Raw genomic sequence first — 22,885 nt, forward strand, 5'->3', positions numbered from 1 at the left:
GGTCCTATTATGCTCTTTTACAAAGTCTTGATTTTGTTTTGGGGGTGTACTAGAACAGGCTCTCATACTAGGTTGTTCGAAAAACACATTATTTTTCACATGTTTTACATTATTACAACACCTCTCTCCCCAGTCTGGCATGAACGGCTCGAAGAGTTCCAAAATCAAATGAAGGCCCACCGTCTGAAATACGAAGTGTGCTGTGATTGGTTAGCTGGGCCAGTGTGTGTTGTGATTGGCAGCACTCGGCACCTGGTCGGGAAATGTCATGCCCCTTACCATAGCCGCCTGCCAGCTTCAGTGTAAATACTGCATCAAAATCAAATAAATTTCAGCGCGATTTAAACCCGGATGATTGTAGCCACTCTTAAGTTCGTCTGCCTTGGGAAAGCTAGCGTGTCTCCGACATAGTGATAACACTCGTTGCCTTCTCTAGTGCAGCTTAACCAGGTCTCATCCCATTCGTCGATATTTGTGATATCACAAATCCCAGAAAATATGCGTTGTAGTCCAAACGAGTTGTTCGTTGTAGTTTTTGAAAAGTGATTTCTGTTGAATAAAATATCTCCTTTTGATTTGGACTTTGAGCTTTGTAACTTTGCACATCTTTTTTATGCTCAAACAGCAACATTACAGACTAACTAAAGTTGAAAAAGTGAAAAAGCATAATAGGACCCCTTTAAAAATGGTCCTGGACCCTCCAAGCCTTTCAATGGGGGTAAGCGGGTGTTGGTTGTCAACAGTTCAGAAGACGTGAAATAAAGCACGCGCATCCGTAATAAAACGTCCCTCACATGGCTCCGGGGGGTGAATAAAGGCCTCCTGTAGCGAATCCATGCATTTTTGTAAGATAAATATCCATATTTCAAATGTAATAAACACTTTTTTCTCACTTCCGCTGACTGTGGTACACGGAAGACGTTCAGACGTAAGACGTATGCGTCGTGCACGCGCCTCTGCTAAAGTAAGGAAACTTTGTCTCCTTTTTAACAAATCCTTGTTTTGTGCTTTTAATTTGTGACCACCATTTTGTTTTGTTTTGTCTCCGCGTTCGTCACTAATCACGTAATGTCGACGTTTTACGTCATCTGTCTGAACGGCTTCCGCATACCACAGTCAGCCGAAAAAAGTGTTTATTAAGTTTGAAATATGGATATTTATCTTACAAAAATGCATGGATTCGCTACAGGAGGACTTTATTCACCCCCCGGAGCCATGTGAAGGACGTTTTATTAAGGATGTGCACGCTTTATTTCACGTCTTCTGAACTGTTGACAACCAACACCCGCTTACCCCCATTGAAAGGCTTGGACTGATAGCCACATTTAGTTTTTTTAAATATGTATATTTTTATTATTTGTAACAAAAATATTCAGCCTTTGTTTTGTTTTGTCTGTGTTGTTTTTAAATGCTGAGAACATGTATGTTTTATTTTGGTGCTTGTTTTCCAATAAGAAAACCCAATCAAGTATAAACATTAATACAAATATGATCATCATCATAATTATATTATTATTCATTTTTATATTTTATGAAATCCGATTTCTTTTATAGGGAAACTGTCATTCCTATATTTCTTGATATCTACAGTTTTCCCCATTTTTAAAAATTAAAGATACTACTGATATTATTGTCGGCTTTAATCATTTTTATACAGTTGATTAATAGCTGAATAAATATCATAGCACTGAGCATAACTAGAATAATTTACATTCACTGTAGTAATAATAATAATAAAACATTTAAAATATACTGATATTAAATATGCTTGTTGTTGGCTTTTTTAACATCTCATATTATTTCAAAGTTTTTGATCCTGAATTAAGAAAACAAAAATTGTTTTGATCATCTACTGATCTGTAATCCCTTAACAGACCTGAAATGAATGAATGACAGCGTATGACAGTACAATGAATGAAAGAGTGAACTCCTCTTGAATTTGTTTATTGGGGGTGGGGATCAGGCATGGGTCACTAACAGCTTTTCAGCAGTCCAGAATTTCTGAAGCCTGGCACCTGCTATTGGTTCATGAATATTAATATTAACATGAATGGACAGTTAAGTATGGTCAATTCGCAAAAGACAAAAATGTAATTAATGTCATGAGATTACAAAAAGCTGATCCAGGATCAATCAAAGAACAATCCGGCCTTAATCTAAATCCACATGAAACAGAATCACTGGCCTGGAGCAAAGCTTCACCCACTCATTCATGTACAGCTAACTCACGGGAAGTGGACGTGCCCCGTAAGGGGGGCGCCGGAGGATGCATGTTAGGGGGGTCAGAGGAAGATCGCTGCCTGCCGGTCAGGTCTAGGGAGCCAGGTTTCCAACCGGGAGATCCCTGAGCCATTCCAGCAAGACCAGACGGCTGAACTGTGGGAAGGAGAGCAGAAGAGTGACTGCATGTCAGATTCAAAGAGAGCGACTTCAGGACAGTGCTTTTGTTTACTAGATGACGAGAAAGCTCTGCTAGGTCTCTTTTTCTGGACCCTGGAGCTGCTCCAGACCAGCAGAGCTCCATTATGCACCTAATTTCATTAGTGTCTTAAGAATACAGCTCATTGTGAAGTCTGAGCTTTGAGAGCAAAGATCTATGGGGCTCTGTTCAAGTCCCAAAAGAGAGAAAAACATCTTGTTCTAACACAGAAATCAGGTTCAACTCTGACAGACAAAGTCTCTTGTTCACTGGCATCTCGCTTGTGTCATCTTAACAGACCTGTAAGGCCTTATAAACAGTCCTGAGAGCGTGTGCACGTGACACCTGCTGTCCAGAGACTCTGGGAGCGCTCGTATAGGTCAGCATCTTCACACGGCCGTTGCCATGGAGCTCTGCAGTGGAACTGTGTGAGGGTGAGGATTCAAGAGCAGGTCAAATTAGATTTCTGCCATTTTCAGACCTGACATCTGTGAGGCTAAAAATACAGCAGCATATTGTGGCCTGAATGATAATCATACAGGGTCAAACAGCCTTATTGACTTTATGCATTTATGTATGCTTGACTTACTGTAGCATTTGATTAGCTTTTTAACAAGCAACACTTAATAACAATTTTCATAACATCAAATAATAGAAATATTTTTGAAGTAAATGAATGCAATAAAATAACTTATTTTTTTCTCTCTGTTCAAACCGATTGTATTAAAATAGTTAATTATTATTATTATAATTAATAATAATTAAAAAATAAATAATAATAATAACAACATATAAATAACAACAGTAATATTCATTATATAAATAATAATTATAAACTATTATTATTATTACTACTACTACATTAGGCAACACTGGACTTTTTATTCATATTTGAATTTTGTCTGGTAGTGTATATGATTACATGAACACTACATAGTTGATAAAATTACAACAGCTAAAATATTAATTCAATAATAATAATAATTTATAGTAGTAGTAATAGTAGTTAGTTAGGTAACACCTTTTTTTAAAGTGTCCTTGCATTGTTTAATTATGCTGTAACAAGGACACCTTACATTGTAACCATTCGTTTTATTAGTTATGGCTTTTATATTAATTAATAATGATATTCATTTTTATGTCATCCATTTGGTTACAGTTTTTGGATTTCTTTGTTTTATTTTTTGTATCTTTAATGTAATGGAGGAGGCTGGTCTATTTCTGCCCTCAGCCCTTAATCACTGTTTTTCCAGTTTCATCGTGAGCTGATTGCAATATAAAGTACCTAAATTTCGTGGGGGCAGAGGTGGAGCGGAGGTGGACAGAGCGACCGCTGAGTTGGTGTTGATGATGGTTCCATAGGTCTCGTTGTTGACCAGGTTGGGCACAAACCGCTGCTTGTCTTTGACTATGTCTCGTGCGTCTCGTGCCAGGCTGGCCGGACTGGGCTGAAGGGAATTACTGCCCGGAGTGTAGCAGCTGATGGGCCTCTCGTCCCGCCGGTGTGGACTGGACTATAGACACAATGCAAACACACTGAATACTCATATCAAACATTTGCAAAGATTTTGCAGGCCATACAAAAAAAAAAAAGACCGAGATGATTATAATGCAGTTTTTTTTGGTCGATTTAATATTTGGTCAGTCACAAAATCGCTGAATCTGCATTTTAAACCAATGAATCAGTTCAAATGGTCCAAATGAACAGACTGAAAACTATACATTTTGCGGTAGCACTTTATTTTACAGTCCTGTTCCTCATGTACATACTATGTATTTATTATAGTAATTACTAGTGCTGTCAAACGATTAGTCGCGATTAATCGCATCCAAAATAAGAGTTTTTGTTTACATAATATGTGTGTGTACTGTGTATATTTATTATGTATATATAAAGACACACACATACAGCATATATTTTCAAAATATTTACATGTATATTCATATAAATTATATCATATATATATATATTTAATATATAAACGTAACATATTTTTCTTAAATATATACATGCATGTGTGTGTATTTATATATACAGAATAAATATACACAGTACACACAAATATATTATGTAAACAAAAACTCTTATTTTGGATGCAATTAATCGTTTGACAGCACTAGTAATTACAATAACTAGGTACTAACCCTGAACCTACCCCTAAAATAAAGTGCAACCCATTTCGCTTTATATCTTTAAATATTTTTTGTTTTATTTTCATTTAAATTCTAAGTATAAATTAAATCCACATTCAAAAAAAAAAGAAAAAACAAAACAAAACAGGAATAGCAAAGTGGTTAAGTGAACTGATTCAAAACTGATTTGTTTACATTACTCAAAAATTGCTCTATATTACAATGTATTATTAGATTAGTGTATATAAATGAAAATAATAAAATAGAATACTTTCTTGTGTTCATTTACCCCAAAACATTTTTGAAAACATGCCTTAATTATTTTTAACTTGTTTTTTACTCTCTTTAATCTACCCTGCTACAATAACTGTTTAATTTAAAACGCTTTTAAATTAAATGCATCGTTACTATGTATTAAATATTACTAAATATCTACACACACTAAATGAAGCATAATCTATTAGTAAATATCTACATATGTTATTAAATATCTAAACAAACACACACACTTGTCACAAGGCATAATCTAATGCAACGTAGACATTTGATTCTCTGAAGTCTTTGAGTTCCTCCTCACCTTCTCATCCAGATCTTCATCACTCTCATCCAGGTCTTCATGCTGAAGTCTCCACTCGTACTCCACATGCACATGAGCGTTGAACTTCCCTGCAAGGGCCTGGTTCAGCTAACAGACCGACACAGATCATAAGCCAACACTTCTTAGCAGCTATCGCTCATATTAATCTACAAGGATATTGTATATATGATATGACAGCTCACCAGGTCCTCACACTGCAGGTGTTTGAGTCTCCTGGCGATGTCCAGCGGCGTCTCACCAGCCTCATTCGCTAAACACACACAGAAACACAAAACACATTGGTTTGATACATTTTATAAGCCTGGAAGTAGGGATGCACCGATACCGAGCTCCTGTACTCGTACTCGTTAAAATGCCCCGATACCAAACGCCGATACCACACAGCATGCGATAAGTGCCGTATTCAGAAAAAAAGAAACACCGACAACAGAACAACAGACAGCAGAATGGAGTTATTAGAGATTAAGGATGTCTACGATGTATATGTATGCAATGAATATACTGTTAAAATTCAGTATTAACGCCTGTATAGCTGATGTGTGCGAGCTGATAAACAAAGCACGCAGAGTGGCTGTCATAAAGGCTAAGGGTTGCCCGACTAAGTATTGATAGTTGTGTAAATATTGTCATAATAACAGCAGTCTGAAAAATTTTTGGTTGATTGTAATCCATTACATGCCTTTCTATCAAAGTTATCTAGCATTATCAAGCTGAATTTGTTCTGACACAGTTTAACTCTGAGTTCTTGTCATATTTTATTACCATTTTCGAAACTATAGCGAATAAACTGTGATAATGTGAGAAATGTTGAAGGTGTCTGAATAAATTTTGGTTTGACTGTATCTATTTGATAAATGAAGTTAACCAACTAACATTATACATACCCTTTTGGTTTCTGTACCCAATATTTAAAAAATGTACAAATGCAATAAAAATATCGGTATCGGCAAGTACAGAAAATAAAAGTATCGGTATCGGGCGAGTACTAGAAAAAGTGGTATCGGTGCATCCCTACCTGGAAGGATAAGAACGTCCTTCGCATCTTCACACCACATTCCGTATTCTTGGCTTCCTGTATTGGATTTGATTTTACAGACAAGACAAAGCCAAGTCTATCCAGACAGCTTGCTCACAATAGACGCTGGCAGGGATCTGAGAGAGGAGATTCCCTGGCACAGATTCCCCCTCCCACATACAACCACTAGGCCACATATGGCTCTGTTATCTTTACTTCCCATTGTTGGCGGACAGAATTACAAACCCTCTCCAATCACCAAACTAACTTCTCCCAGCAGTCAAAGTAAGAACATGGTGTGAGAACATCCACCAGACAAAACAAGGAGTCCTTAAAGGGACCCCGTCGAAACGTCACACCCAAACTTCCTGTTTCAACAGGGACTAAGTCAGGAGATTTCATTTCCTGCATACCGATGTCAATAGAGGCTTTTCCTCTCAGCAGCAGTTTGAGACACTCGCTGTTGTCCGTCAGGCAGCAGTAATGCAGCGCTGTGCTTCCTTTAGCCGTTTGCTTATCCAGGTTAAAACTGCGGGGAGAAACAAACACAATTTTGCCTATTTAGAAAACACTCAATCTCAAGTTTCCATTCTAGCCACAGCTCTGTAGCCTTCAAAACCAGCACTTTTAAATAGCTTTGGTCAAAAAAGCTGTTCAATCAGATTTAGCTGTGGGGGAGCATTGGTCAGCAAACAAGGGAAATAAACTTGGGAAAGGTGTTCTCGGCTGTCTGGGTCTTGCCTGTTCTGGGTGAGGAAGTCGATGATGTGAAGAGAGGTTCTGTCCACCAGTCTCACGGCCAGATGAAGGGCCGTCTCACCTTGTTCCTACCACAGCAAACCAAACAAGAAAGAAACAAACAAATAACATGACATGTTTAGACTGTTTTATTGTTTGGGTTTGTGCATAAGAGCTCCTCGTGTTTGAACAGATCATAATATTTTGGACATATCGTATGTGGATGAACCATGAGTACACAACACCACGTAACCTTTCACAGAAATGATGTCTGTTCAGTTTGATACAATGTCAGGTATTCATATGAAACTAAAATATTTATTACACTCAAAAGCACACACATTTTCTGCACAAAAAACACTAATAGTATGGTAACCAAATTTTTCTATGAAATATCACAGTAATGATTACAACTGTAAATTCATAATAAATAAATAAGGGATCGGATTCAAACAGTGTGTTATTTATTATTTTTAATACTTAAAGGGTCAGTTCACCCAAAAGTGAAAATTAGCCCACAAATTACTCACCCTCAAGTCATCCTAGGTGTAGGAAGCAGTTCCGGGATCATGACGTATGAGTTCAGCGTTGCACATGCGCCGGTGAGTCTCGTGAAAACCAACGTTTGTTTACAGGATCAAAGGATAAAGTTTCCTTACTTTAGCAAAGGAAAACGTCTCCTCTTGGCTTATATCAAAATCCTCTGACATTCTTCTTTACAAATCCTCGTTTTGTACTAATAAGTGACCGGTGTTTTGTTTTGATCTCTCCCCTGTGCTTCCGCGTTTGTCACCAACTCATACGTCATCCGTCCGGAGCTGCTTCTATGTACAATTGTTGGTGCAAGCTACATTAAAGTGATTATTACGTTTTGAATATGGATATTTTTCTTACAAAAATGCATCTATTCGCTACAGGAGGCCTTTGTTCACCCCCCGGAGCCATGTGAGGCACTTTTCTTTATGGATGGGCGCTTTTTATTTCACTTCTTTTGGACTGATGCATGCAACACCCGCTGAGTGCCACGAAACAGCTTGAAAGATCAAAGACCATTTTTAATATAACTCCGACTGGATTCGTCTGAAAGAATTTATGGTCTAATTTTCATTTTTGGGTGAACTAACCCTTTAATGGTTTACTTTGAATGTCAAAATAGAAACTAAACACACATTAAACTAAACAAAAGGATAAATATCTACTGTGATTTCAGGAGATCACATTAAAGTAGTTCTTTTAAATAATACAAAATATTTAAATTACTTTACTTGAACTTCATTTAAATGTGTGTGTATGTGTATAAAATAAATAATTAATAACTAAATAATGTAGAAATATTTGTACTTGAACTTCATTTCAAAGTAAAAATCTACATTTACCATACAACCACAGGAAAAATATATATCTTCTTTCCCTGTGGTTTATATATAAAGTTAATGTGGATTTAATTTTTTACTTTTAAGTGATGTTCAAATAAAAATTATTTAATTATTATAATTTAAAAAAACTTTTTAATTATTTATTTTTTACAAATATATTAATTATAAATATATTTTTATAAATATAATTATATAATACATGTTTTATTTATTTATGAAGTTCAAATAAAAATAAATAATTTATTATTGTGTTTTTAATAATAATAATTTATTATTATTATTTTATTTTAATTTTTTATTTGAACATCACTTAAAAGTATAAATTAAATCCACAACTGAATAACTCCTATCCAATCCAAGTTGAGATGGGAAAAACACTCACATGGCCATTGGCCAGAGGAATGGGCTCCATTAGGTCCACACCCTCAGCATAGACCTGGATGAGAGAGAAAATGTCCCGGGCCTTCACAGCGTCACAGAGCGTGTGCAGTTTGGACAGCGCATCTGGACACTTCTTACGAGCAAAGCGCTTCTCTGTGTATTTAGCCATGATGAAGTCTTTCCTCGCCTGCCTGTGCCATTACAGGGAATTAAATAAGTACAACGATACAATATACATTTGTATAATGATATAAGGTGATGACAAATCTTGGCTTACATGTCACTGGTCGGATTTGGTTTGATTACATCTTCTGCTGTCAGACAAGCTTCCATGATCTCATTAAACCCAGCATTCCCCACGTTCTTGGCCAGCTTAACACCACAACACAAACACAGACGCAAACACATGCATAAAATCAAGAGTGGTGCAAAACTAATTGCATTTTGCAACTCTAAAGTACCAACAAACAGATTTAACGCATTTATTTAGGGTCCATTTGATCTGTTTTGCTACTTCATAATATCTCAATCAGCCTAACAGTGTATCTTGGCTTTCAATCAGAGGCTTGCGTAAGCCTTTCTCACTGTGGCTAACAGTTCTGCAGTCTTATGTAATTGCTTTAATGATCCTAAATTGCTGGCCAAAAACGCTTTGGTCTGACATCATGCATGCTCCCAAAGAGCCCAAGTGATTTGAGCAAACCCCATAAAAATTTCAAGCATAAAGGCTGAACCAAAGGAATCCAGTGCAAACCAATTTGAGGCTTACAGCAGCAGTGCTGTGGAATCTGTGGAGATGCACTCCGTGAAATCAAAGATCAAACACTAACCAAGAGCTCTGAGGTGCTGAGAACATCTAGTGTTAGTGACTGGATTCTGGAGTAGTGAACGCCCAGCTCTCGGTGGATCCCTGAACACTCGATACACGTCAGGATGCCCAGGTTGGTGGAGAGCCACGTGGGGCCTGAGGGAGAATGAGAGAGAGAGAAAAAAAAATGCTTGAACAGCTTTAACAGATGCTGTCAATCAAGAACGTTTTATGATCAATTATGCAGATTGCTGGAGCTAGCAGTTAACACATATGCTCTAAAATCTTAATCGAGCTTGAAAAAGTTTCTTGATCTAAAAAATATTTTGGGAAGAAGTAAATCATTTTGAAAAAATACAGAATATAATAATAATAGTAATTGTATAATTATATTATAATTAATATTATAAGTACGTTACAATACTATTTTACAAATTCATTACATTATATAATTATTTCATTGACGTATTCATAATTATTTAATAATAATAATAATAATAATAAATGAACTAATTAAACTGAACTAATTAAATTATATAATAATAATAATTATTATAATGATTTTTTAATGCTATTATTGAATCATTATTGTATAACATATTTAAGTAATTCATTATCAATAATAATACATTACAGGTATTGTCACTATTGTGTATTACATTATTTTATTAAATTGTGTAATTATCCTTATTGTTCTAGTAATTATTTAACAACAACAACAATAATAATAATTGTATAATTATTATAATTATATTATAATTAACATTATAAGTATGTTACAATAATATTTTACAAATTCATTACATTATATAATTATTTCATTGATGTATTCATTATTATTTAATATAATAAGAATAACAACAACAACAACAACAATAATAATAATAAATGAACAAATTAAACTGAACAAATTCAATTATATAATAATAATAATAATTATTATTATTTATTAATGTTATTATTGTATCATTATTTTATAACATATTTAAGTAATTCATTATTAAAAATAATACATTACAATACTATTTTACAAATTCATTGAATTGTATTTCATTGATGTATCCATTATTATTATTAAATAATAATATAAGAAGAAACTGTTATAAAATTTCATTATATTAAATACATTAAATTCAATAATAATAATAATAATAATTATTATTATTATTATTACTACATTTATCAGTTTATTATTTTTATGTTTTATTATTTTATTATTATAATTGTAAAACATATTTAATAAATGTATTAATAATAATAATAATACCAAAGTTTTGGCATGCTGTTCAAATCTAAAAAATAGATTGGTTCACTCAGAGCAGAATCGGTATTTGATCGTTTTTGTTTCTGCGTTCCTCGTAGTAATCTTGTCAATCGACAAGTACCTGACTGGTCCAAACAGAGCAGCCTATGCAAATTCAATCCTTATAACAGAGTTCCTTTACTACCAGTTTCCACTTTGTTCTTCCTGTGAGCCAATTTAAAACAGACCCCCCTCCCCTCTTTCTTTCTCCACTTCCTCCTTCCTGTCGGTTTCCAGGTCACTCACCGGGAGCTCCGCAGTCACAGCAGACGTCATTACCCGCCATCCGCTTGACCTCACCGAGGATGGCCTTGGTCAGCTCCTGCACGATGTTGTTCTCGCCAACATGCTGGTCACCCTTAAAGGCGTTGTTGAGCGCCTCCTCCTTGCTGTTCTGCAGCACTGAGATCCATCTGAGAAGAGAAGAGACGCATAGAGATCATGAGGAGTAAGAAACAAAGAGCTGATTCTACTGATTCTGATTCTACTTACAGTAACAGCTTTTAGAGCATTGTAGGGAATCAAGGCTGGGGAAGATTCTTTGAATCTGTAGCGACTCAATTTAAAGTAGTTCAACTACAGTCTCAAACAGCAGTTCACTACACTAGAGGCAACTAGCAAAAAGTAGCTAACTATGTTCAAGTTAAGGGGGAACCATTTTTATCAATGATTAATGATTATCCACAACTAACGCAGTATTTATCTGTCACAAAAATAACCAGGATATTAATTAGAGGGACAGTTTCAACCTTAATATATAAATACAGATAATTTCATACAAAAAAATAAATAAATACAGAAGAATAAAAACTATTTATTTTACTACAAAAAAAAAGACGTGATGTGCTTTGCAAGGAGTTCAAGGAACACAAACGAATGATGATTCAAATCATTTTTTGAACCGGATTAAATTAATCAGATTTTTCCAAGTCTAGTTTGATGACGGTCCAGCTACCCTCAGTTGGGGAAAAACAGCTAATTACTGGAAGAGCTGCAGTATTTTGGTACTTTCAGTTAGTTATTCTCTAAAACTGTAGGGAATGTCCCTATGACAGGTTTCCTCAGAAAACAGAGCAGGAACGCACAGACAAACACACTTACATTGGACACTCTGGCTCATCCTCTGCCTGGAAATGATACGTTCTGTCATCTAAGAGTGAAAGAAGAACAGAAAGACTTTGTTAGATGAAAGCACAAATAGACCTTGGAGAAAACAGGTAAACGTTTGACAATCTGTTTAGAGCCCTATATTTTGTCCATCCCTATATTACTGTGCCCATCATAAATTGATGTGCTGTCTGTGAAATCTGTTAACTGAAATCTGCAGACTGGATATTGGACTTTTAGCAACTAGAGTTGACTTGTTCAGACTGCAAATCAAAACAAAAGTTGTGTAGTGTTTTCTAGCCTTGAGTAATGATCCCTTTTCAGATGGATCTGTACCAAAAAAAACAGACATGGCCCAAATATTGTTAAATTTTCATTGCAAAATTGTGACATCTTTATCTTTCCTACATCACCTGATGCACTGTATATAGACAGTGCTTTGTATTAAATGTTGTCACAGGCCTTTTCAGTTGTTCTGGCAACCACTGTTGGAGAGTAACTAGCAACATGTAAAGGCATTACGTAATTTAATTACAAAGTAAATTTAACTGTAATCTGTTACAGTTACTGGGAAAAATGTGCAATTAAATTAGTTACATATGAAAATGTTAACAATTACAAAGGGGATTACATCTGAATATTTTCTTTTTTTTAAGATTTATTAATGGCGTTTTTGCCTTTATTTTGATAGTATAGTAGCTAGACAGGATCGTGAAAGGTCTGCGAGCCAGGACTCGAACTCGGGACGCCTGAAGTGCAACGGCGCTATATGTCGGTGCACTGCCCACGAGGCTATTGGTGCCAACACAAAGGAGGTTACATCTGAATATTTTCTGTAAAAAGCTAGGATATGTTGAATAATATCAATTTGTTGCTTTTCCTGATTTGATGTGCACGATGCCTCCTGCCATTTAAAGGCCATTTGGTAAAGCGATGCTATTCTGAGCCTTTTGATTGGTTCTCTTGTTTGAATTTGCAGCACACCACATCTGCCGAATCCACATTGGTGCTGAAAGCTTTAGGCTACAACCTGTCTGAGAAGATCTCAGAAAAATCTCAAAGTAAAAAGAGGTGCTAAAGTTTTGTGGTGGCTGTGCTTAAAAATTTAATTATTATAATGTTAAGTGATGAAAGATTTTGAAAGACTGACAATAATCAGTGTTAAGTACTTCTGTAAGGTTAACCCATGCCTGGTTTACATTTTTGAAAATTATTAACGATTGAAAAAAATTGCTAGAAATTAAGCAAAGTAATCAAAAAGTAATCAGTTACATTGCTTTAATCAAATAATTGAAATAATTACACTACTTGTTACATTTTTAATAACTTGTAATCCGTAACCTATTACATTTCCAAAGTAACCTTCCCAACACTGCTCCAACTTAACTTGCTTTTATAACATTAATAATTTGTCTTACGGAACTTGCCACAAAACCTTGTAGGCAAAATAATAAGTAGTTATTTTATTATTATATACTATTATAGTATTTACTAATATCTGAAACTAGATTCAAAGATTTATATATTTTTTTAGGGATGGACCGGTAGGATTTTTTTTGGCCGATACAGATTTTAACAAAGAAGTATTGGCCGATTCCGATACCGATATTGGTCAATTGCATAAAGCAGGGCTTAAAAACAAGAAAAAAATTGATTGGTTCACTCAGAGCAGAATCGGTATTTGAACGTTTCTGTTCCTGCGTTCCTCTATGAAACCGCTTTGAGTAGAAAACATACCGGTTAATAACGTTATTTTTTTTTACTTTTTCTTTGCCAATAATAATAATAATAATAATAATAATAATAAAGTACAGCGTTTAATTTACTCAAAAAGAAAAAGAATCATGAAGAGAGTCTTGAATGATCTCTCTTAGTCATAGCCAATACAGCATCATCTTTTCTAGATTTACCAAAGGCCAAATGTATTAAACAAAAGAAAAAACTGTCAAAGCAATAAAAACATTAAAGAATTTTTTTCAAGATATTTAAAAATATTTCAGTCTGGATTTTTTTTTAAAACGCTACTCCTATAAGAGTTAATTTTTAGAAAATGCCTAAATTAGTAGGCTGTACATTGCATTTTATTATTACATTCTGCATGAATCCAAATGTTTCCATATTTGCGAAGTATCTGGATGCTAACCTATTATTTATTATGTAAACTATAGGCTTTGTTCTTCACTCACAGAATCAACGTAAAACATCATCCTTCACATATAGGCTATATCAGCAGTGAGGCGTGGGCTGGTCACACTGAAGGGCACATACTGTACTACGAACTATTTAAATTGAGCAGCGTAACTGTTTATGTTTCTTTAACTGTATTTTATTTTGACAATGAACAGGCTGCCATGTCAAATTAGCAAAAATTAGTTGTATGTTCATGAGGCACTGACGCAATCTGATGCACCGACGCATTGTTTTCCCAACTGTTACTCCGTAATTTATGGTCATACCAACGCTGGTTTGTCATAGAGATAGAAGCAAAACATCATTCAAAATTGTAAGGCTTTTGAAAAAATTAAGGAAACTGCTTCTGCTTTCTAATTATTTCCCCGTGAACTTCGGAGCGCATTACAATTATCCGAAACTCAGCACAATTTTTTTCTTTCGATTTGTTAATCTGTTAATGATTTAAGTGAAATATATTTTGTCTATAGGCCTATATATTCCTTTTTATGTAGCCAATATAGTTTTATTCTGTTTTCTCTGTTCACAGAAACGCTGTAGGTGCGTGATGTGACCTTGTGTGAATCCGTGTTCTACACTGGTTTCAAACAAAAAGCTGCATATTACCTGCCATTCATTTTCACTTAAATGTAGGCCTAATGCTTGGCGGTTCGTGACATATCCTCGGATAAACTAACGCCGGGGAATTGTCATTGGGAATTACCTATGATGAATTTACAGCTGAGAGCGTGCATTTCACTCGTTGGATGCGTCAGCGTCACGTTTGCATACGGCCGTACTATGCCGTCTGACAAACTATATTTTGTACAGATTTTATTTTGCTTTGGCAAGTATTTAATTATTTTGACCAGAGAAAAACGTTGGATTATGCAACAGACATGCAACTCGTTGTCTCCATGCAGTTAATTAATAAGCCATCGATATCGGCCCTTTTCATGCTATTTCCGACTTTTTTTCCGGCTTTAAAATAATCAAAAATTGGCCGATAAATATCAGCAGCCGATACATCGGTGCATCCCTAGTTTTTTTTATATTTTCAATTTTAATTGTATTTTAAGTTGTAATATTTTTATGGGCTTTTATCATTTGTATTATTTTTTAAATATATCGATTTTATTTTTTCAGTTTTAGTTTTAGTAATTTTTGTATTTATTTCTGTTTATATTTTATTTCTAATATATATAAGTTTAGGTTTTTCAACTAATTTTTATATTTTATTTTATTTCAATTAATAAAAATGATGATAATGGTTTTAGCTGAGTTCACAATAACACCACTGATAGTCTGATGAATAAAGTTGTGCTGGTTAACGGAGAGGAAAACTAGAGTGACACAGTGACAATTCATTTGGAATGAGGAAGACTGGAAAAAACCTAAGAGGATGGGGCTGGCAAGATAAGCTCAAATACTCCCACTCATGGAGGGACACATAAAACTGAACTTGTTTTTCTCTCTGGCATTAGTTTCCTGTGGTTAGATGAGATGTTAAAGGAAGCACAGGAACATGGGAGAAAATCCCTTAGCCAGGGCCAGTGTTTCCTCAGCCACTACTTCCTCATAGATAACAACAACACTCTGTTACTCTGTAGCCTTGAATGTTACAACGAAACTCTACAAGCCACAGAACTGCAAGGCTCTATACTATATAGTGTTGGGGAATTTTCCTCCTACAAACTCTCCAATTATACAGTATATAAACAAATTCATAATTAATGTCTTATAAAACAAATACAACATATAAATAATTATATACATGTTTTTTTTTTTTTTACTAATTTATTCATTTTAATTATATTTCTGATCATTTAAAAGATCAAAAATAGACTTTCAGTTGGTTGATTAGGATCTCTTAATATAAACCTCAAAACAACTTAATCCTCCTACTTTTGTTCTGTACTGCTGCTCTAACATTTTTGCCCTCAGTGTTCTCAGTTACGTCTTTAGCAGCCAAGCTTTAATTAAGTTTTACATAGCTCCCATATCAGATTTATAAATGTGTGTGTGAAGTAACGGCGAGGGGTGTAACCGTACGGGAGATGAGGTCAAAACTTTTCTTCTCCTCTGGGTTGTGCTTCACTTGACAGGTGAGAAGATTGAGTTTGGCAGGAGGTCTGTTTGCCTGAGACATGGAGAGAGAGGAGAGAAGAGAAAGAAAGAGAGAGAGAAAGAGATATAGAGCAACAGTTACACTCATCTCAACATACAAGCCTAATACCATGATTTAGTGTTAAAACTTAGAAAGAACGTACAGGTCGTATTTCTTTCTGTTTTTGAGTTTACGGAGTTTAATTTACACTGACAATTTTTTAAAATCATTAAATTACAGCATTTATTTTAACACAGAAAAATTACTTTTAATTTACTTAAGAAAATTACATGGAAATCATGTATCAAAAAAACCCCTAATGGTCCTAAAACAGATCCCAAAACACCTTGTAAATCCCTTCATAAATGTAAATGTATTTGGCTCTCTTTTTCCATATATATACTCTACATTGAGAAATTGAGAATCAGCCACAGCAAGAACGTCCTAAAGTTTCACAATCAGGCCACAGTCTGATGCTGATGTGCTCCAGCACAAGGTGTACAAAAGCAGCTACTGAATTGCTCTTTTATTCTACACTTCCTGTTATCCTCTCACTAGTTGTCTTGGTGACAAGGAAAGTTTTCAGATCTGAACAACACTGAGGCCAAAGGAAATGCCTCTGGAAAAGACAGTTAAATGACTAATGATGTTCACTGAGAGGCTCGGGTTGAAGGCTGAAAGTCTATTGAATTAGCACTGCACTAATGAGGAAACTGCGTGATTTATCAAAGATAAGTATATCGCAGGTGCTGTGGCTTGTTCCCTTTTAATTAATACATTTATTTACTATTTTTAAATCACCATTTTAGCCTTCACAAGTTCACTTAATTGCACTTACGGTGTGAGAAATTCATTTTTAAAGCATGAATATTCCCTGTGGTCTCAATTAACATGATGGCATAAATAATTATCATAATAACTCAATTATAAAAAAAAAAAAGGAAATAATACTTTTTTATTGTTAATTAAGGATGGGCAATTTCACTTTTTTTCCCCATTTCAATCCAATATCAACTGCTTCCGAGACCCAGGGCCGTCCTTAGGGGGGTGCAACTGGTGCGGTTGCACCGGGCCCCACGGCGAGCGGACCGCAATCGCGAACGGACCAAGGGGGGCCCTGCATAAGGACGGCTCTGCCGAAACCAACATAGTAGATTATTAAAACCAATATCTCTAGTAAATGGAAAGTTTTGGTGATTTCTGAGGATAAAATGGTAAATAATTATATTTATGTAACATGATATTTAAAAGCCATCACGATTAACATTGCAAAACCATATTTTTAATCCAAAAAAGAATAATAAAATTAACAAAAAAAGGAACAAATAGTTCTAGCACTGAATAGTACAATAAATAGTACTAAACAGTTATGTAGGACAAGAACTATTTCTTCCTTTTTTGTGAAACCCTTTTATTATTTATTTATTTATTAATAACAGCTAATGTTTTCACTTCAAAGCTTATAGTATACATTTATTATCATGCAAAAAAAAAGCAGTAATAGTATCAATATTTCAAGATCCTTATGCCCAACCCCATTAAAATTGCAAGTTACACCGCAGGACACTGCTGTCACTGCTCCACTTGACATTTCAACCACCCATATGTTAGTGCATGTACACATGAGCATGAAAACTAATCGGACATAAAGAATGTCAGAGGTAGGTTACGTACCGTCCCATGTGAGATGGTCAAATAACCATTCTTCACCGTGCACTTTCTCTTCTGCCACACTTTCCGCAGCCTGAGGAAGTAGGCAGGAAACAGTAAAAGCCACATCAATGACTATTTAATTATAAATTAAGCAGGACGGACTTTAGTCATTGTAACAAATGTGCATTAACTCACTGTATGGCTTTTTAATGCACACTATGTTATGTGATGTCAAAATATGATTACCCATCACTTTTCTTGTAAAGGTTCCCGCTGCGCTCCGTCCCGTGTTCTTTGTTACCCTGGGGTTGGTGCAGACTGTAGGTGGCGCTCTGTCTAACCTGTGAGTCCTATGAGGAGAACAGATATGTAAATGTATTCTCTGTACACACAGCAGCAGTGAAGCACTGGCATGTCAGCAGTCAGAGGAAGTGAAAAGCAGTGTTTTTGTATGGCAGTGTTGTCACTTCAGTGAGGAAATGGGAGCAGTGGGTTGCAAGCGTCCCCAGGGAGCTGAGCTCATTTGGAAACACACTGCTTTGGAACACAAGGCTCTGAGCCAGTAATGAGAACACTGCCATTTTAGTACTAATGTTTTGAGTTGGACGAAAGCCAAAATGGGCTGTATTTTGACGATGTGTGCTGTATGAAGCTCGGTTTAATTATAGTGCCACATCACTCAGAGTTGGATAAAAGACATCAGCCGCAACATTGTATGAACTGCACTCAGAGCCTTAGATTTAATTCATCTGCACTGCATGTTTGTTTTTTCTTTTCTTTTACATTTTGCAGACAATTCCAGGAAATGGCAAATGCGCAAGTATGATCATGTATACCAAGCAGACACTTACTCTCCTAGACTTTGTTGCCAAAGGACGGTAGCATTAAAGAAGAGAAGAGAGCATTCTTCAGACAGGTTACAAAAAACATTTTGCACACTAAAACAACATTGCTATATACTGTAAGAATGTATCAAACATTGTGTGACATCAATGGCCAGTTATTTTTATGTTATGACTAATAATGAATTAAAAGAAATCTAGAGTATGCAGCCAGAAATGGAAAAAATGAGCCAATATCATCCAAATAAGTCTATGATGCCTACGGGAAAAAGTGTGCAGTGCCTATTGGGAAAAAAAAAAAATCAATAATTGTGGCCAAAATCTATTCGATTTTGAGCGTTATTGTGCGATAGATAGATAATAAAATAAAAATTAATTAATTAATTAATTAATTTGACCAAAACCAATGATCACACACACACACACATATATACACTGAACAAAATTATAAACGCAACACTTCTGGTCTCAGACGATCTTGGATGTGGAGATCCTGGGCTGGTGTGGTTACACGTGGTCTGCGGTTGTGAGGCCGGTTGGATGTACTGCCAAATTCTCTGAAACGCCTTTGGAGATGGCTTATGGTAGAGAAATGAACATTCAATTCACGGGCAACAGCTCTGGTGGACATTCCTGCAGTCAGCATGCCAATTGCACGCTCCCTCAAAACTTGCGACATCTGTGGCATTGTGCTGTGTGATAAAACTGCACGTTTTAGAGTGGCCTTTTACTGTGGCCAGCCTACGGCACACCTGTGCAATAATCATGCTGTCTAATCAGCATCTTGATAAGCCACACCTGTGAGGTGGCTGGATTATCTCGGCAAAGGAGAAGTGCTCACTAACACAGATTTAGACAGATTTGTGAACAATATTTGAGAGAAATAGGCCTTTTGTGTACATAGAAAAAGTCTTAGATCTTTGAGTTCAGCTCATGAAAAATGGGGGCAAAAACAAAAGTGTTGCGTTTATAATTTTGTTCAGTGTATATATATATATATATATATATTGTGTAATCCTAAAGTAAACAAGGCCAAAGATAAAATAAAAAAATATTACAAATAAATAATAAAATACAACAAAATAAATTAAAATATAAAATAGGTCGAAAACAATGATCACAAATATAGTGTACTGCTATAGTAAACAAGGCTGTTAGTAAAATAAAATAGGAATGTGGGCAATAAATAAATAAATACATGAACATATAAATAGATTGACTGATTGACCGAAACCACTATGATCACAGATATATTGTGCACTCCTGTAATAAACAGGGATGTCATGTGTAACCCATATGGCAAGACAAATGAAACTCTTACTTGTTCACGTCGAGTTATTTGCATTTAGATTAAATGTGTGTAATCGCTTAATGTCTGTAATCATACATGCCAAAGCTACTTGATTGAGGAAACACTTAAATGTCTTGAGTGACTAAAGCTTTCAGAGGGTGTGAAAATTGGCTGATGTAGAGTAGAGTAGAGGCTGATGACCAGTTTCCCCATTCAGTGTTTACTGAGCAGTAGACTTAAACCATTTTAATTTAGACACACTTCAAACTGAGCTATAAACGCGCTGTGAATAGTGCTGTGGTTTGTAAATTGCTGCGATTTGCGTGGGATCTGATTTGACAAAGGACTAACCTCCTTCTGCTCCACTTGCAGAGTGGTCTTTAACACGTCCCGTAACTGGGTTAACTGCCTGCGTTCTTCATCCTGTTCCTGTTTGATCTGAACACACAATCATCCACGACCATCACCTCATGTTGCAGCATGATAATGCACGGCCCCATGTTGCAAGGATCTGTACACAATTCCTGGAAGCTGAAAACATCCCAGTTCTTGCATGGCCAGCATACTCACTGGACATGTCACCCATTGAGCATGTTTGGGATGCTCTGGATCGGCGTATACGACAGTGTGTTCCCGTTCCTGCCAATATCCAGCAACTTCGCACAGCCATTGAAGAGGAGTGGACCAACATTCCACAGGCCACAATCAACAACCTGATCAACTCTATGCGAAGGAGATGTGTTGCACTGCGTGAGGCAAATGGTGGTCACACCAGATACTGACTGGTTTTCGGACCCCCCAATACAGTAAAACTGCACATTTTAGAGTGGCCTTTTATTGTGGCCAGCCTAAGGCACACCTGTGCAATAATCATGCTGTCTAATCAGCATCTTGATATGCTACACCTGTGAGGTGGATGGATTATCTCGGCAAAGGAGAAGTGCTCACTAACACAGATTTAGACAGATTTGTGAACAATATTTGAGAGAAATAGGCCTTTTGTGTACATAGAAAAAGTCTTAGATCTTTGAGTTCAGCTCATGAAAAATGGGGGCAAAAACAAAAGTGTTGCGTTTATAAGTTCAGTGTATATATATATATATATATATATTGTGTAATCCTAAAGTAAACAAGGCCAAAGATAAAATAAAAAAATATTACAAATAAATAATAAAATACAACAAAATAAATTAAAATATAAAATAGGTCGAAAACAATGATCACAAATATAGTGTACTGCTATAGTAAACAAGGCTGTTAGTAAAATAAAATAGGAATGTGGGCAATAAATAAATAAATACATGAACATATAAATAGATTGACTGATTGACCGAAACCACTATGATCACAGATATATTGTGCACTCCTGTAATAAACAGGGATGTCATGTGTAACCCATATGGCAAGACAAATTAAACTCTTACTTGTTCACGTCGAGTTATTTGCATTTAGATTAAATGTGTGTAATCGCTTAATGTCTGTAATCATATATGCCAAAGCTACTTGATTGAGGAAACACTTAAATGTCTTGAGTGACTAAAGCTTTCAGAGGGTGTGAAAATTGGCTGATGTAGAGTAGAGTAGAGGCTGATGACCAGTTTCCCCATTCAGTGTTTACTGAGCAGTAGACTTAAACCATTTTAATTTAGACACACTTCAAACTGAGCTATAAACGCGCTGTGAATAGTGCTGTGGTTTGTAAATTGCTGCGATTTGCGTGGGATCTGATTTGACAAAGGACTAACCTCCTTCTGCTCCACTTGCAGAGTGGTCTTTAACACGTCCCGTAACTGGGTTAGCTGCCTGCGTTCTTCATCCTGTACCTGTTTGATCTGAACACACAACCAGCAGTGGAAACAGAAGGTTTTGTGAAGGTAAAAATTAGAATTGACCTAGAGATCAGTGGTGTGAGCCAGTATAAGGCTGGCATGTCAGTGTTTAAGCTTTGAAAAATCTCTCACCGAGTGCAAGTCTGTGGCGAGTTTCTCTATTGAGGGTTTGAGGTTGTCCACTGCTTTGAGACCATCCTGAAAGAAGCTATGACAGAAGACATAACGCCAGTTAATTTCCAAATAATTAAACACACGCTCCATTTTAGTTGAAGATGTGATAAAAACAACATTGGAGCAACATAGGTTTTTGAGGAAAACATTCCAGGATTTTTCTCCATATAGTAGACTTCAACAGGGACCCAACGGGTTGAAGGTCCAAATTGCAGTTTCAGTGGAGCTTCAAAGGGCTCTACAGCAGAGGAATAAGGGTCTCATTTAGAGAAACGATCAGTCATTTTCTAAAAAATTATATACTTTTTAACTAGGGCTATGTGATATGGACAAAAAAAACCTATCGCGATTTCTTGATCAATTTTGCGATTTCGATTTTAATCACGATTTTGACACAGACATGCTTTACAGTCATAAATGCATTCAGTGTGAATTTGAAACATATTTCCAAAAGAAAACCAATTAGAGCTTTATCAAGAAGCTGTAACATGTCTCTAGAACAGACATAAGGCAAAATAATCACTAAGTAAAGGTGTAACAAAATGTCTCTAGAATAGCCATATGCCAGGGGGAAAAAATGCATTTTGCCATGCATTGGTCATAGAGCTCTTTGTGGCGTTGCCTCAGATGTTGAACTAGATTTGTTGCGCCAAGTTCACACGTACTCCGTCTGCAGTGTGTATACAGCGTATGTGTATGTGGTGCAGAAGCAGCACGGACTCATTTTGCTTTCGCACAGGACACGTTTGCAGTCCACTCCTGATCCGCGGCTGTTTACCACAAAGGCAACATTGATTTCAAATCCAAATGTTGTTTCTGAAAATGCTTTTTCAGCATTGTGATTCTCTTTTATCACAGTACAATAATACAATCTTTCATAGACATATATACACGTTTAAACTCAATAAATATAACTTTAACTACCACCACGAGTGCCATCTA

At 35.8% G+C, this 22,885-nt stretch overlaps 1 protein-coding gene across 1 annotated transcript in view; it reads right to left on the reverse strand.

The window, feature by feature from the left end:
• Positions 1-2,192: 2,192 nt before the first annotated feature.
• Positions 2,193-22,885, reverse strand: part of asap2a (ArfGAP with SH3 domain, ankyrin repeat and PH domain 2a) — an 86,091-nt gene continuing 65,398 nt past the window's right edge. Inside the window, exons 8-24 of the mRNA XM_016248870.1 lie at positions 21,902-21,977; positions 21,686-21,772; positions 18,659-18,667; positions 18,054-18,157; positions 17,829-17,898; positions 16,100-16,187; positions 11,873-11,921; positions 11,018-11,184; positions 9,491-9,624; positions 8,938-9,032; positions 8,662-8,851; positions 6,907-6,992; positions 6,579-6,694; positions 5,333-5,400; positions 5,130-5,237; positions 3,705-3,933; positions 2,193-2,376 (exon numbers count right to left, since the gene is read on the reverse strand). Of these exons, the coding sequence (XP_016104356.1) occupies positions 2,207-2,376; positions 3,705-3,933; positions 5,130-5,237; positions 5,333-5,400; positions 6,579-6,694; positions 6,907-6,992; positions 8,662-8,851; positions 8,938-9,032; positions 9,491-9,624; positions 11,018-11,184; positions 11,873-11,921; positions 16,100-16,187; positions 17,829-17,898; positions 18,054-18,157; positions 18,659-18,667; positions 21,686-21,772; positions 21,902-21,977 (1,846 nt within the window). The 3' untranslated portion in view covers positions 2,193-2,206. The remainder of the gene's footprint in view (positions 2,377-3,704; positions 3,934-5,129; positions 5,238-5,332; positions 5,401-6,578; positions 6,695-6,906; positions 6,993-8,661; positions 8,852-8,937; positions 9,033-9,490; positions 9,625-11,017; positions 11,185-11,872; positions 11,922-16,099; positions 16,188-17,828; positions 17,899-18,053; positions 18,158-18,658; positions 18,668-21,685; positions 21,773-21,901; positions 21,978-22,885) is intronic.

This window comes from Sinocyclocheilus grahami, unplaced genomic scaffold, assembly GCF_001515645.1.
Source record: "Sinocyclocheilus grahami isolate Dianchi unplaced genomic scaffold, SAMN03320097.WGS_v1.1 scaffold896.1, whole genome shotgun sequence".
Classification (NCBI taxonomy): domain Eukaryota; kingdom Metazoa; phylum Chordata; class Actinopteri; order Cypriniformes; family Cyprinidae; genus Sinocyclocheilus; species Sinocyclocheilus grahami.